We start from the raw sequence: 16,241 nt of genomic DNA, 5'->3' as shown, positions 1-16,241 counted from the left end.
GCATCCAGAGAACGTGGTATAGACGGGCTTACCCGGTACATGGTACACTTCACTGAAAAGGGAACTCTGCCATCAACTTACAGGTTTTCCTTTTGGGCCTCTCTCTCCTCTTGGTCCTTGTGATCCTGGAGGCCCCTGAAATGGAAAGTGATGATTAAGTCTGCAAAACACGTATACTTCAGATGTTTTTATTTTAAATGTTTGCTTGATCTAAGAAAATCAGAAAACAGAAATATCACTTTTTTTTAAATTCAGTTCAGTTGAAGACTGTAGAAAATAAAGCCATGTGCATATAAAAGCTCTGTGTACACAGAAAGGCTATTTATATTAGCAATGAAGCTTAAAGGTCTGTAAAGAATTAAAGAATTAAGTGTTACATTATAGCATCATGGAGCTCAGTGAGCTAAATATATTGCTTGAATGATAATTACAAAGTTTATGAGGATCATTTTTGCTGTCTTGTCCTAAGCAAGCCTTTGTCACTACATTATGGCCATAAAAACCTACAGTTTGGATTTTTAGAACTACATAGATGTGCAAACCCTAAATTATCAATGATCTGAGGGAATATATGTATGTGTTTTCTGTCTAGTTACCTAGAATGCTACTGCTAATCCAAACCTGAAATCAGTAGTCTTTTGTGCTAACCCAGTAATATGCTATTCTGCTGTATAATTTCTCAAATTCTATGGAAATACGATTTAATTTCATTAACAGATGAAATTAACAGTTTGTTTCATTAAACAGATAAACGTAGTCTATCTTTAATTATTGCCAAACAATAGGTTAGTGTGTCTTAATGAGTAAAGCTAATCTAAAATTAACAATGTAACAATAGATCATTTTGGCTTTCACATAGCCAATAAAAACACTAACATGAAGGAAAAATAGGGTTCATCAATTTCAGAACGAAATGATCTTTTATATATCATTCATTGCTGCAAAGGAATGCTTACACTTGAAGATGTTTCAAAACAAAACGTTTCAAGAAACCAAGCATCATGGTTTTCATTCTATTGTCTTTTGATGGATATAATATTCATAAAGATGTTCAGTAACTGTGAGAACTTAAGAGTACCATGATGTTGGAGGAAACTACTTACTGCTGGTCCTGGACGACCACGTATGCCTGTTACCTAGATGATAAACAAGATAATCTGTAAGGATGAAGTTTCAATAGAGTTTAAGAAAAATCAATAGTCAAACAAATAAGAATAACAACAAAAGCCCCAGTGAATTTTTTCAGAGCAAACAGATGTTGTCAATTGATGCCCATGTCCTCCTTGCTTATGCCTTAAGATGTTATCTAATTTAAACTCTCATATACAGAGGCAGGACTGCTATAGGGATTAAGAGCACCACACTGGAGCCAAGAGGCCTGAGTTCAAATCCTAACTCTATCCCTTACCAGTTGTCTGACTTTGGACAAATTACTTATTACTTTATGTTTTCATGTTCCTCTTCTATAAAATGATGATGATGATGATTATGAAATTACCTCCTTCACAAAGTTGTCATGAAGACAAATAAATATTTGTAAAGCACTTAAAATAGCATGTAAGACATAGTAAGTACACATAAGTGTTTTTAAATGAAAGACAACAATATGAATGGTTTACTTTTTAGGTAATCTTTGTTAAAAACAAGCCAATTTCAAGGCAAAGCAAAAAGTCAAACACTGCCAAATAAATCAACATGTATATACTTTCTTCTGACAGAGTGATGATAACTCCTTTGAGATCTATGAAACTGATGGTTGAAGAATTTTCATCCCACTTAACAATATACTTTTTGATCATGTACAAGTCTAAACAAGTCTTAAGAACTCTTATACAATATGAAATTTCAATCAGGAAAATGGCAAGATATATATCCAGAAGTGTGGAACATTAAGTCATGCCTTTTATTTGGATCACATGACTATTTATACCACAAAAAATAGGGGCACCTGGGTGGCCCAGTCGTGTAAGTGCCCACCCTTAGTTCTGGCTAGGTCATGATCTCCCAGTTCGTAAGAACTGGAGCTGGGAACTGACAGTGTGGAGCCTGCTTGGGATTCTGTCTCTATCTCACTCTGCTCCTCCCCTGCTAGCACTGTCTCTCTCTCTCTCATAATAAATAAATAAACATGCAAAATATATATATATATATATGTATATATATATGTATATATATATATATATATACATCTTAACTATCATTTTACATCCATATATAATATGCTTAACTTTAGAAAACCCTGATTTCCATTTTTAGTCATGGGACAATAAAAGTCAGGAATATTGTAATAAATAAACATTAAATAGTATATTAAAGAATTAACCTCTTTTGGTTTGTTTGTCTTATACTATAGCTTGGTTATAACATAACTAACATCCATTTTCACAAGAGTGTGTATATATGCAAAACTTTAAAACTATACTATAGCTAAGTTTTTTAAAGACACGTGAAAACAATATATACATATACTTACAACAGGCACTAATCCTGGTTCTCCTTTTTGTCCCTATGAAGCAAAAATTATTCAATTATCAAAATATAATAGCTTGGTGAGGATAGTCATATCATACTAGAATATTCCATGTAAACACTGAGAATTTCTATGTAAGAAATGTAAAAAACAAAAATGAGAAAAGAAGCAATATTTATAGTAGTCAGACATTATTGATGAAAAAAATTACTACTCATCTGAAAGACACAAAAAATATCAATCCAATGTTTGAAATGCGTAACTTCAGTCTTTATAGTGAATAAATCTAAAGAACTGACTAGACCAAGAAATACTTGTGATTAAAAAGATGTAAAGTCAAAGCACCATAGGAAAAACTACCCAAAGACTGAAAACTCAGAGAAAATACAAAACTTGGATATGTTGAATTTTCACACTCATATTCTATGCCACCTAGTTTTAGTAACTTATCAGATGCCATTCCTAAAACTCTTGCCACCTTTTTTAAAACTCATGGAAGAATCTGAGAAATAACAAGAGGTAAGTTTGCTCATCTTCAAAAGGAAGGAAGGAAGGAAGGAAGGAAGGAAGGAAGGAAGGAAGGAAGGAAGAAAGAAAGAAAGAAAGAAAGAAAGAAAGAAAGAAAGAAAGAAAGAAAGAAAGAAAGAACGAACATACTTATATTGGTTAGGTAATTCTCAATATCTGAAGAAAATCAAGACAAAATATTAACTGAATAGGAAGATAAAAATAACACAAAAAACAATCATAACATAAAGGAAATAACATTGGAAAATTTAATTGCCTTTTATAATAGATGTAGCAAACATAACAGATGTAGATGAGATTCTTAGAACTTCAGTCTCTCAAAAATTGTATTCTCAGAGCATGATTTCAAGTACATAGGTAAAATAATATTGGATGAATTCTACCTTCATATACCTCTATTTTACCATGTATCTACTTGTATTATTTATTTTTGAATTTGTCTTCCAACAGATTTTGGTCTCCTTAAGGTTATGATCAAGTCTACTTTACATCCTCGTTTTGTCTAACAGAAAACCTCAATAAATTCTTGACCATATTAATTTCCATTAATATAGTATGAAATAATGCTTTTTACTGGTTAATTGCAAAGTATGACTACATTAAGGATTATATCCAAAATGTAGAAGAAGCAAGAATAATGAGTTATCTAGGGGCACCTGGGGGGCTCAGATGGTTAGGCGACCAACTTCGGCTCAGGTCATGATCTCACAGTTCATGAGTTCGAGCCCCTCATCGGGCTCTGTGCTGACAGCTCAGAGCCTGAAGCCTACCTCAGATTCTGTGTCTCCCCTCTCTCTACCCCTCCCCTGCTCATGCTCTGTCTCTCAATAATAAATAAATGTTTAAAAAATTTTAAAAAAGAATAATGAGTTCTATTTTATTTAATTTTTATTTTCACATATATTGCTCTTTTATCTGATTATAAAAAGTATATTGGTTAACAGGGAATTTTGAAAATATTGTAAGTTTTGAAACTTACAAAAGAAATTAAGTATTATACCCAACACCCAGGAGATAACCACTTTTAACACTGTAGTATTCTTAGTTTTCCATTGTTTACCTGAACTTGGTTTACTTAATCAATGCCTCAGTATTTTACTCTTAGATTATACTTTCACTTTTATAATTAAAAATATCATTACAATGAATATCCTTGTTTATAAATATTTGTGTAGTACCTCTAACTAATACCTTATGGTGTATCTCTAGAAGTTGAAGTCGTAGGTTAAAGATCATACATATTTTTTGGGTTTTTGATCCAGATCTCCTAAGTGTACTCCTGATAGGTACAATTTAGTTATATCCTTCCAGTAGTATCCCACCTCTGACAAAATTTTGTAAAGTGATATTTAAAAATTATTTTACAATCATCATAGTCTTAATAATGGATTCAGTAGCAGAACAATACCCTGATCATCACTGCTGATTCTATTGCCAAGATTAGGAAGTCAGGAATAAATTGATAATTCAGCCCTGGGAAATTTCTCTACAGAGGCAGGAGGGAGCTCTATATGAGTTAAGTTCAGGGTAGAACACAAGAGACTAAAAGACAACCTACAAAAAGACTAGAGAAGAAAGGGATGAACACATATGGTCAGTAAAACAGAGCAGGCTTATTTCTGCATTTCTAAGTCTCCTAACTTCTAGCTTGGGTCTTTCCATTTATAACATAATCTGAAAGTAATAAAAATTCATCTTTTAAGAGCTGTAAGGGCTTTCTTTGAGATGCTGAAAGAATTTGAATTATTTAGGAAGGGTAGGTAAATGTGTGCCGAACACCTAAAGGACTTTATGAGAATAATGCTGAAAAAAAAATCTTTATTTCTGGAATAAATTTAGAAAAAACAAGTAAAAAGTGAGGAGAAATTATTTCAACCAAAGAGAGAAAAATGAAATAGTCCACTAAGAATGACTGGGAAATCTCCATTTTATGAGACCAGCAATTACAATGCAGCCTTTGCTTTTACTTTGTGTTTAGGAGAATGGTATTTGCTTGTACCTTTCTCAACTAAATTGTAAGTTTTTTGATGTCTTATTACAAACTTTTTATTGCTCCACAATACTTGATATGGGATTCAGTGTTACATTATCAGGTTCCATGATAAATTTTTCTAATGATTCTGTGATAATTCTTATTTTGGAAATAAGCCACGAATGTAAGTATTTGTTGCTTTTTTTAAACATGGGCTTTGAAAAAATAAAAAATAATATGGGCTTTGAATAAGTTAATTTATATGCAATCAAGATTTATCTAAACTTTTGCTAAATGTGATTTTCATACTCACTGGGAAAGATAACATTCAAATACTCTGATTCAGATGTGAATTACAGTTTAATTTTACCTCTTGTCTGTTACTTATCACTTAAGGCCACATAGACATGCCTCGCCACTTTTCTAGGATGCCATTACCATGGAGACAGTCACAGTGTTTTGCCCACCATTGCATCATCTGTATCATTTGCCTCATACAGGGATATAACAAAGGCTCAGTAATTATTTGGGGGTTAACATGCATGAGAGAATAGATTATAAATAACATCAGTATTAATATAAGCCAAGCACAAAATACATTTTTATAACATTACTCTGCTCTGATAGTTCTGATGGCACATGATAATAAATGACAGAGTCATGAATATAGTGGCACATAACTAGAATGTGGTAAATTGGCGGCTGGTTTGAGTGTGTCTTTCTCCCAGCTGTCCCATACTGCCTTTGGAAAACTTCAGACTTAATTTCAGATGTAAATAAATGTAAGCTGGTATTTTTAGACCTATTCATTTGACATATATTCAAATCTAAATAGCTTCACTGATATTTATTCCAAATAAGACAATTTTTGGTACTGCCTTTTTAATCCAAAAGTATAAAAGTAGCCAGGACCTCCCTTGATAGCATCACTTTCATTTACCATTTAGGTGTAGCATTGCTTTATCACCTTACTGAAGTTCTACTGTATGCAAAAGTAAAGGCAATTTAAAGTCGCTGGTAATCTGCCTAATATCTGCCATGAAATTTGGGATGACTTCCCATTTCCATTCCTGATCCCTGTGCCCATCCCATCTGGATAAGACTGAAGCAAATGCCACAGTTTTTAAATTACCTAGAAAACTGAGAACAATTCCAAGGGAATGTAACTCTCTTCACTCAGGGGGATTACCCATATCCAGATGACAAGTGGCTAAACTGGCCAGCTGTATCTAGGCTCATAACAATGTCATACATTGTCCTCTTGAGTGTAAGGCTTGCCTCTGGGATTAGATCTTAGGCTCCTTGAAATGGCAGAAGGGGAGAGAAGAGAAGGTGATGTGTGTTTGGTAAAGTGTTCAATTAATTCTTTTAGACATATCTTTACTTCCCAACCAATAGAAGCAGGACCACAACCCCACTGAACAACAGCCATCACCCACTCACCTACCCTTCCTTCCTTCCTTCCTTCCTTCCTTCCTTCCTTCCTTCCTTCCTTCCTTCCTTCCACTAAGCAGTTACTGCAGTTCTAATATGTGCAAGGTATATACTAAGTACAGTGATACATGTAAGTAATTCAAAGGCTCATGTGGCACAGTCTCAATCCCTAAGAGATTTACAACCTTCTAGAAGAAATATCTATAAACAAAAATTAACAAAGTGAATAAAATAGAGGCAGTTGTAATCTATAAGCAAAGTAGCTGAACTGTGTTTATATATTTTTATCTATATGGTATGTACTTACAAAAGAATTGTACTTTACAAAAGACTTTCAAATACACAAAGCACAGTCCTGTGTGAACAGTTATCATAGAATAAAAAAGAAATTTATGAAAATGGAACTATGCAAAGTAAAACTTACCTTTCTTCCTCTACCTATAAAAGGGAAAGAATAAATATGTTATTTTATGAAGAAACAGTAATTGAAAATCTCCTAAATATTTATTTTCAATAATAGGTTTTTTGGGGAGTCAGAATTTAACCTAAACAGGTTTCCCTATTACCAGTAAACAAAATTCAAAAGTTGTTTTTGATCAATATTTCCATTACAGGCAAAATATGCATCCCTTTGGAAAATTCCAACATTATTTGAATATTCTTCACACCATTCATATAGCATTTAAAGTTCACTAAATTATAAAATTAACTATTAAAATTGTAATGAATTTTCAATCAATATCCTATTTTTTTATGCTTTTTTGAGTAAGCTATTCATTCATATGGCTGAAAAACAAAAATACATTAAAGGTATACAATTATAGAGTGAAAATATCTCCTTCCATCTTGCTCCCTTCCCCTAGTTCCCACATTTCACCCCCACCCCAGAGGGGGCCGCTATTACTGTTTTTTGTTTCTATTATTAGTCTTCCTAACCCAAAACATAATGGGACATTCCATTTATTCAAGTTGTTATTTGAATTTGTGGTGTTTTATAGTTTTCTTTTTTTTAATTTTTTTAATGTTTATTTATTTTTGAGAGAGAATGAGAGTGTGAGTGGGGGAGGGACAGAGAGAGAGGGAGACACAGAATTGGAAGCAGGCTCCAGGCTCTGAGCTGTCAGCACAGAGCCTGACATGAGGCTCAAATCCACAAACCGTGAGATCATGACTTAAGCTGAAGTCAGAAGCTTAACCAACTGAGCCACCCAGGCACCCCTGTCTTATAGTTTTCTTCAAATAGATCTTATACATCACATGTTTATTCTTAGCCATTTTATCCCATCTGTTGCTATTATAAATGAGGTATTTCTTATTCCTATTATTTATTCTATGGGGTGACTGTATATAGCAAACTTATTAATTTGTTTGTTAAATTTACACTGCACTTATTTTTTTAGTATTTTTTTTACCTCATTCCCCTAAGTTTTATAAGTACACAATTATATTCTATGCAACTAATCATTTTACCTCCTCTCTTCTCATTTCTAAACCTCTATTTATTTTTCTTATCTAATTGTTTGTTCAGATATTAAATTGTAATGGTAATAATGGATATCCATGTTCTATCTCTGAGTTTGGAGAAAGTGATTCTAGTATTAAATATTATGAAGCTTCTATGCTGACATGTAAGTATTTTACCATGTTAATGAAATGCCATTTGGTACTAAGTTACCAAGCATCTTTATCAAGAATACTTATTCATCTTTGCCAAATATCTTATTTCAACTTTTCAACCAAAAGCCCTTTTTTCATAGCTCTGTTATCTATGTTATGGCAGTATTGATTCTTCCTGTGCTTCTTCCTATGTCATCTTCATTTCCCTATGATGGTTTTTGGTTTTGCTTCCACTTCCTTGCTCATCATTAATTTTTGCTCTATTTCTAATGTAGGCCTTTCTTAATAAATTACTTCACTAGGTTTTACTTAGTTTATGGTGAAATGGTCATAATTTTTATCCATTTTGTGGTATTTACCAGCGTGTTATTTGGTAAATTTAGCCAAACTCTCCCACCTTTTTTTCCTGAGAGTATTTTTGCATCAGTGCTCTTGCTAACTCTGTTTTTATTATTCATTTTGGAATAAACTGGACTTTTCAAACCCAGCTATTTGTAGAATGTCACATATTTTGCTGTTTTTTTTTATTTTTTAAAGTTTTTATTTATTTATTTTGAGACAGAGATAGAGACAGTGCAAGTGGGAGAGGGGAAGAGAGAGAGAGAGAGGGAGGGAGAGAGAGAGAGAGAGAGAGAGACAGAGAGAGAGAGAGAATCCCAAGCAGGCTCCACACTGTCAGCACAGGGCCTGGTGTGGGGATTGAGTTCATGCAACTGTGGGATCATGACCTGAGCCAAAATCAAGAGTCAGACACTCAACCCACTGTGCCATCTAGGTGCCCCTATTTTTTTTTTTTAATTTGTCATTATTGTCCCAAGATATTATTGACATATCTCTACAGGTTTAGTTTTACTTTGTTCCTGGAGCTTCGTTGCACATTGCATCAGCTTTGGATAGCCCTTAGGTGTCTTGTTTTTAATTCTTTCTCTTATACCTTCTTCATTATATTGCTAAACTTTGAGTTTGGTTATTTATTCAAGGCATATTGTTACTATTGAATGATATCCAAGAGGAGAGTTGGTAAACTACTCTCTAATTTTTCCATGAAAATATGGTTGAATACTTCATTAAATTTGTTGTGATTTGCAATGGAATTTTTGGCCGGGGGAAATAAAGCCTTGACACTATGTTGACAATGAGGCATGCATGTCACCATTCAGGACTCTGCTAAAACAAATAACCTAATAGTTTAATGCTAATCTTACCTGGTTCACAAAATATGCACTTATTTCTCTTATATGTAAGTGTCTTTAACACATGTATTCAAATACATAGTCTATATTAAACACAGGCATTTTTCTCCAAAATAAGTTTTAAAAACCAGTAATTTATATCATCCTTTTCTCCAGGAAATCTATCCCATTCTCTTGTCTTCCTGAGCCATCATTAAAAGCATTCTGCATTTGTGAGCCAATGTAAGAGAGGGTACTCTAGCATTAAATTACATTAGAAATAATCATTCCATTCTCAAGAGCAAATTTGGCACAAGAGAAGATAAGCATGTTTTCTAGATCTCCTCTTGGACATTAACGTACCTCATAGAATACGAACAAATATCTTGGAGGTACCCAGCATGGATAGGGTAACAAATGACCATCTTAAGTGGTATAAGAGATTCTCAAATTAGACATAACAACACCAAATTCAGCCAAAAATTCCCCTGGTTTTTAAGAAGACAGCGAATTATTTCCCCCCCTCTCACTAATGTTACATCAAGTGGGTGAGCAAAACCATTAACCCAAAACGCCTCTGACTAGTGGTTTAATTATTCTCTCTGGTTGCTGAATTCTGAGAGCAGAAACCACCACAACTATAAAGATGAGTCACTGGACCAGCTCTGAGTTGGCCTTGAGCATTCTTACCAAAATTGGTATTGCCACCTCCAGTTGTGTGTGGACAGACAGGACAGCATTCTCCAGGGGGAGTTACAGGGTCAGCACATTCAAGTACATCCTGGCACTGTATCTTGTCACAAAGGATGGCTCCATTGTCACACACACAGATTTGGCAAGGGGCAGGTTTCCAAATGTCCCTGTTTAAGTACATCTGACCATTCTGAGTGCAGGCTATTTCTTCACCATATCCTTCTAGAATAAGAAAAAAAAGGGGGGGGGGGAAGGAAGTTAGTAATCTTCTGAAATTTTGGAATCTGGGAAATACTTAAGAAGGGGAGTCATCTTGTGGGTTCTAAAAATTCTGGGCTAAGCAGTAACCTACCAAGGAGGCAATATACAGATGAACTTACTTTATTTGGTATTTACATACAAAGCAAAATGCAATTCACAATGAAATGCTTATACTTCTAGCCCAGCATGATGGGGGAAGAAAAAAAAGTGATCAAAGGAGATATATTTAATCAGATAATGCTTCCCAAAAGATTTCATTTGTGAAGGTATAGATAACCAAACATAGGAAAATCAGTAAGAAGAGATAAAAACAAACCATTTGAAAGGGGGAGGAAAAGAATAGTTCAAAAGGGAATATATAACTTCCGGGTTTGGTGAACTTTTATGTGATTTTCAATTCCCTAGAAATTTTAGATTAGTAAATCCCACAACAACAGATGACAATATATATTCTTGAACCGTGAAGAAAAACTTTAAAAAGAGTGTATGGGTTTTCAAAAATTAGTTTTAAACAGAACGTAGAAAACGAATAATAGTGTTCCATTTCATGGACTGTATTTGCTAAACTAAAGGTGTTTACTCAAGGAATAGCAAAGCTTAAAAAGGCAATGCAGTAATTATCTTTGCATAAAAATTAATTAAGGGGACTCCAGACCACGACAATATGGTAAGTTATTATATAATATTTGCTAAATATTTTTCTACACTTAGATAAAACCTTAATGCAGATTTAGAAAATATATACACACGTTTACACACATAACAATAACAATACAATTATAAAATAAATATAATTTATTTATTATAAGATAAATATATATATATTTAACTTTGTGACTTTTAAGAAACAAAACTATAGTATTTTAAAACACAATGTGGATCATATCATATCATATCATACCATCCTAGTTTAATTCCTGTAGACCGTTCCCAACTACTCAAAATCTAAAGCCCAGAGATTCCTCCCTCCCAGTCCTTACACAACTTTGCCCTCCCTCCTTGAAGGCACACAGAGTTCACTATTACATTTTGCTTACTGTCACCTGCCCCCACAGTTCTCTGACTCCTCTATAGAAGTAGATCTCCCTCCCCCCACTCGTGCTCTCTCTCTCTCTCTCTCTCTCTCTCTCAAAAATAAATAAACATTAAACATTTTCTTAAAGAGACCACTTTATCCAACTAGTATGACTCTCAGTACTTTTTGAAGAACTCAGTTGTCCACCCATCCATTCATTAATTTTGTTTTATATGCCGGCTAATTAACCAGTTTCTAAAATGTGAACAGACAGGCAAAAATCACAGCCCTCATAAAACCTATCACAAGTAATATTAATTTACCATTTTTACTTTTTATTTTTTATCTCCTTCACTAGACCATAAATGCCATGAAAATAAGGACTAGTTTTTCTTTTTCATCATGGTATTTCTAAAGCTTGACTCCATACCTTGCAGGGAGCCAACATTCAACAAAATAGATATGAATGAATGAGTGAGTGAATCTGAATTATGGTTCACTAACTTAATTGCACCAGCATTAATGTATACTTTACAAAAATAAAACTGAAACTTAAAAAATGCATTAGTTTATAAGATAATTTATCATTTTTCTTTATTTTAATGACGTATAGTTGATATACAATATTATATTTTCAGGTGTAAGACATAGTGATTTGACAATTATATATACTATAAAATGCTCACCACGATAAATGTAACCATCTGTCACTAACCAAAGTATTACAATGGAAAGAATTTATCATTTGCCATATAAATATACTCAAACGATAATGCAGACTACAGATAAAAATTTCAGCGTAGGATAAAGACATTGGCCCATATATCCATCTTCCTAACTTTAGAAAGCTTTCATTGGATAACATTCTTTTCACTGCTCCATGGAATACTTGGCTTCACACATCTAGCCCTTCATCATAGCTATATGGCAAATGGAAAGTTGCTTTCAAAGCGTGACACCACATCCTGGTTTCTGTGTCATTCACAAGGAGATTCTAAGACACTAAGTTTCTAATCTGTTTCATTTTCATCAAAAGATGTTTATCACAGAACACACAGCTAATCAACAAAACAATATTGGCTCTGTGTACCTGGTGCTGTTTCACGAATTTTAAGCCAGGGAGAAAATAGAATTCCTGCCTTAACATGTAATACAGGACTATTCTGAAACAAAATAAGAAATTTGTACATCAAATAAGCCCTGTTACTTTTGTTTATTTTGTTTATTTGTTTCATGTCTTTATTGACAAAAAAAAAAAAAAAGGTCACAGCACTTCAGACTTTATTCAGATACACAAACAGTAAACAAACCATACCCACAAGTGATAGGCATGGTCCCTAACCTCTGGGTCAAAGGCCATGCTGGAGGGTGTGGGTGTCCTCTTGGCCACCGCCCCAGCATCTCTGTCCCTTCCTCCCCTGCACCTCCCTGACACCCCTGAGATCAGTTAACACTGCAGAAACGAAGCCGCTCTAGAGGTTGGGCTGCACTCACTGCCAAGGAAAAAGCAGGTTCTGAGGAAAGACAGAAGCACACTATTACAGCATCTCCTAGGAGAGGCCGGGCTGCTTCCCCAGCTGGGCCTGCATTGCCCCCCCGGCCTCAGCCCCAGCACAGAACAAAGAACACATTCCCCACCTGGCAGCACAGGGCAGCTGGAGATTGTGGGTCACTGGTCATGTGACACCCCCAAACCGATGGCCAGACCTCCCTCCAAAGTCATCCACCGGACTCTCCCAAGGGGAGAAGGCTTTCAGTAAAATAGACTGATCTGGTTCATAAAGGGCTGGGATGGATACTTTTCCAGAAACCTTAAGAACTGAATCATCCATGGGGGCACCTGGGTAGCTCAGTCGGTTAAGCGTCCAACTTCGGCCTAGGTCTTGATCTCAAGATTTGTGAGTTTGAGCCCCACGTTGGGCTCTGTGCTGACAGCTCTGAGCCTGGAGCCTGCTTCGGATTCTGTGTCTCCCTCTCTCTCTTGCTCGCCTCTCTCTCTCTCTCTCTCTCTCTCTCTCTCTCTCTCTCTCTCCCTCAAAAAATAAGCATTAAAAAATTTTAAAAAAGAAAAGAACTGAATCATCTTCAGATTCAGGAGCATTGGAACAATCGTCACTGGGTTGCCTTGAGGAGGGAGACCTGGAGAAAACTAGCCCTCTAGGAGAGCAGAAACATCACTTGCGTTTGTTTCTCAGAGCACCCAGCATGGGGCTCAGCAGCCTTTCTAAGGATCCACTGTAGGACTCTGAAAAGAGACATGAATAACAATGCATTCCTGAGGGGCCTGCCCTCAGATGCCCTCTGGCCACCTCACTTCACTCCTTCCTGCAGGCTGGGGAGCACAGTCTGAGGACCAGGCATTCCCCAGGGGAAAAGCAGATCTGATTGGGCTCAAGGCCCCAAATGAAGCTGCTTTCCCTCGTTAGAGTCACATATGACTTTTTTGAATAGGCCAATGAGCATGTCTTCCAAAGTCCTCTGTCCTCCCCAGGTCAGAGCAGCTTTTCCCTGATACACTCAAATCTTGTGTTTTCTAAACGATCATAGGAGGATGCCTGTGACCTTTTTGGAAGGTGACTGTTTTTATTGTAGGGGGCAGTTCCTCTACCATTTTATAGCTGTAGAAATTGTGGGCACAGGCCAGAGTTCTGAGGTGCCCATGTCAACATGCACACTCACGCTAGTGTGTAGACACACACGTACCAGCAGACACCCCTGTACACACATTTCTATCCTGCTCTACACACAGAGAGATAAGGTCAAAGTGTGAACCCTGGAGAAGAGGGGCCGTCTACACATGGGCAGGTTACAGACTCAAAAGGCATTTGGCACTGTCTGTAAGTCAGTCCCAAAAGTTGCGGCCCCAGACCCACCTCTTGAGCACTGAGCTATGGAGCAGAGAGAACCTCACTGTGAAGGGAACCAGGAGTGAGTGGTGCAAAGTGGCTGTTACAGATGGAGCGTTCCCCAGAGGCACCTTCCCCTTCCCTGGGCCGTTTGCCACACTAGGAGAAGTCAAGATTCTCCAGTCCTTTGCGTTCAATGACTGCTTACCAAGACTCAAGAGCTCAGGGAGAAGGTCAAGACACAAGCTCTGCGGCCCCAGCCCAAAGGAGGGCTTGCTTCCCCTTCTTGGTCAAACAAGAGTTTCATTCTCCATGACATGGCACTCTGCAGACAGCAGTGATGGTAAGGGGTGGGCTCAGAGACGCAGGGAGTTCTCAGACTGCCCAGCAAACTCATACACCCTACCGGGAATGGTGTGGGGTCACCGACACGGCTACGAGGCAAGTTTGCCAAGGTTAGAACCCAAGAAGAGACCGTCGAACAAACGTCGATCAAAAATTCAGTCAAGGCATTTCCCAGAGATAATCACAGAAATAGCAACATTTTTGGATACTACAACAGAACACATTTGGCAACTTTCAAAGAAATAGATGTCCCCACCCCAAGCCATCAGAGGGTACAAAGTCCCTTTATCTTTGGTCCAGTTTAAAAAGTCAGGGAAGGAAGATGGGCCAACAGAGGGTGAACAAAGGCTGCAGACCATTTGTACCAACTACCTGACGCTCCCATCTGTGTGTGACACAGTGTGGGATGCCGCCTGCCTCAAACGAAAGCAAGCTACTGGAGGGTCAGAAGCCTTGTAAGTTTTAGGTGAAAAATCACTTTGAAATAATGTAGTTTCATCAGGAAGCTACATTTCTATATGTAGCTATATAGAAATGGACTTATTTCTATAGTCTACTGAAAAGTTCAATTAGGTAAATACCTTAAGAATAATTTTGTTGTTTTTTTTTAAGTTGTTTCTTTAAATTCTGGTTAGTTAGCATATAGTGTAATATTGGTTTCAGGAGTAGAATTTAATATTCATGAAGTTTTATGATTGACAATGAAATAATCCAATAACACTAAATGCCATTGGCTGAAAATGAGATTCACCATAAGATCAAGTAGCTTGTTTCTTCCTTTCTCCACCCTAAGGGGACAAAAGTGTTTGCACATATTTACAGAGAGAATTAAGTGGGTATGTGCTTCCTATTCCATGTGCAAAATACTGAAAGTATATATGTTCTGTTTTCAAAAGTTATATATTATTACTGTAAAGTAGACCTCAGTTGCACCTATGAAACAATTAGATATGTGGAAACAGAGAATATGAAAAACAAACAAAAATCAAAATGACATGCAATAAAGTTGCCAATTAAATATCATTAAAATGTGTGAGAGACCTCTTCCGGGTGAGTTATCCTGTTCTCTATGGCTTCTTTGAGGTTGCAATAAAAAGATACATTCTCTCTTTTGTGTTAACTCATAGAAGATCACTTTCTTCCTGAAAGTTTAAAACAGCATGACCTCAACCCAAGGGACAAAGAAGTGAGCCACTATATTACTTTCTTTAAATGACAATGTTAAAAGTTAGTTATATACTCTGAGTCATCACTGGTCCTTTTCCCCAGAGAATTTATAATTAAATTTAAGATGATGTGGAAAGTTAGTTGGAATGCTTTTAAATGGCAAGGAGATGAAAAACCACATTTGCTGCTAAACCCTGTCTTCTCTTCCCCCGCACAAGAATCCATACACATTACAGAGGGCACAAAAACTCAGTGAACTCTCATTGTTCATGTCTGAATGAAAGACATGTACAAAGAAACACTGAGTAGAAAATACAGGGTGTCTTGCAGCTCTCGGGTTTGTACATGGTAGTTGTGCACCTTATGATTAGTTTGCCCCTCTGCTTTCTACATAGACGTTCACGTAAATGAAAAGAAAAGTAAAATGGAAAGCAAAATTGTAGACAATTTGCAGTGGAGTTGTCATGACACAATTATTTTATAAATGACAATATTATAAAAAAAAACAAATAGGAATTTTCATATGACATTCCAAGACATTCAATACTATCTTGACTCCTTTACCCAAATCATGAAAATTTACCCATGCTAACATTAACCTTGATTTAAAGCCTAGAACTTAAACAATTATTGGTCTTAGAGTACGTGGGTAAACATTTTTTTTTATAAAATCTGAAAAAAAATTCCAAAACTGCAATATTGTGACTCTTATATTTTGCTA

At 35.9% G+C, this 16,241-nt stretch overlaps 1 protein-coding gene across 2 annotated transcripts in view; it reads right to left on the bottom strand.

Annotated features, from left to right (window-relative positions):
* The window catches only part of COL5A2 (collagen type V alpha 2 chain), a 193,751-nt gene that overhangs the window by 66,112 nt on the left and 111,398 nt on the right, over window positions 1–16,241 (bottom strand). For both annotated transcript variants that reach the window (XM_058711580.1, XM_058711571.1), the window contains exons 2-6: window positions 9,884–10,108; window positions 6,829–6,842; window positions 2,474–2,506; window positions 1,104–1,136; window positions 82–135 (exon numbers count right to left, since the gene is read on the bottom strand). In XM_058711580.1, coding sequence (XP_058567563.1) covers window positions 82–135; window positions 1,104–1,136; window positions 2,474–2,506; window positions 6,829–6,842; window positions 9,884–10,067 — 318 coding nt within the window. In that variant the 5' untranslated portion in view covers window positions 10,068–10,108. The remainder of the gene's footprint in view (window positions 1–81; window positions 136–1,103; window positions 1,137–2,473; window positions 2,507–6,828; window positions 6,843–9,883; window positions 10,109–16,241) is intronic.

This window comes from Neofelis nebulosa, chromosome 2 (assembly GCF_028018385.1).
Source record: "Neofelis nebulosa isolate mNeoNeb1 chromosome 2, mNeoNeb1.pri, whole genome shotgun sequence".
Taxonomy (NCBI): domain Eukaryota; kingdom Metazoa; phylum Chordata; class Mammalia; order Carnivora; family Felidae; genus Neofelis; species Neofelis nebulosa.
The sequence above is the reverse complement of the archived record's forward strand: the minus strand, read 5'-3'. Positions and strand labels throughout refer to the sequence as shown.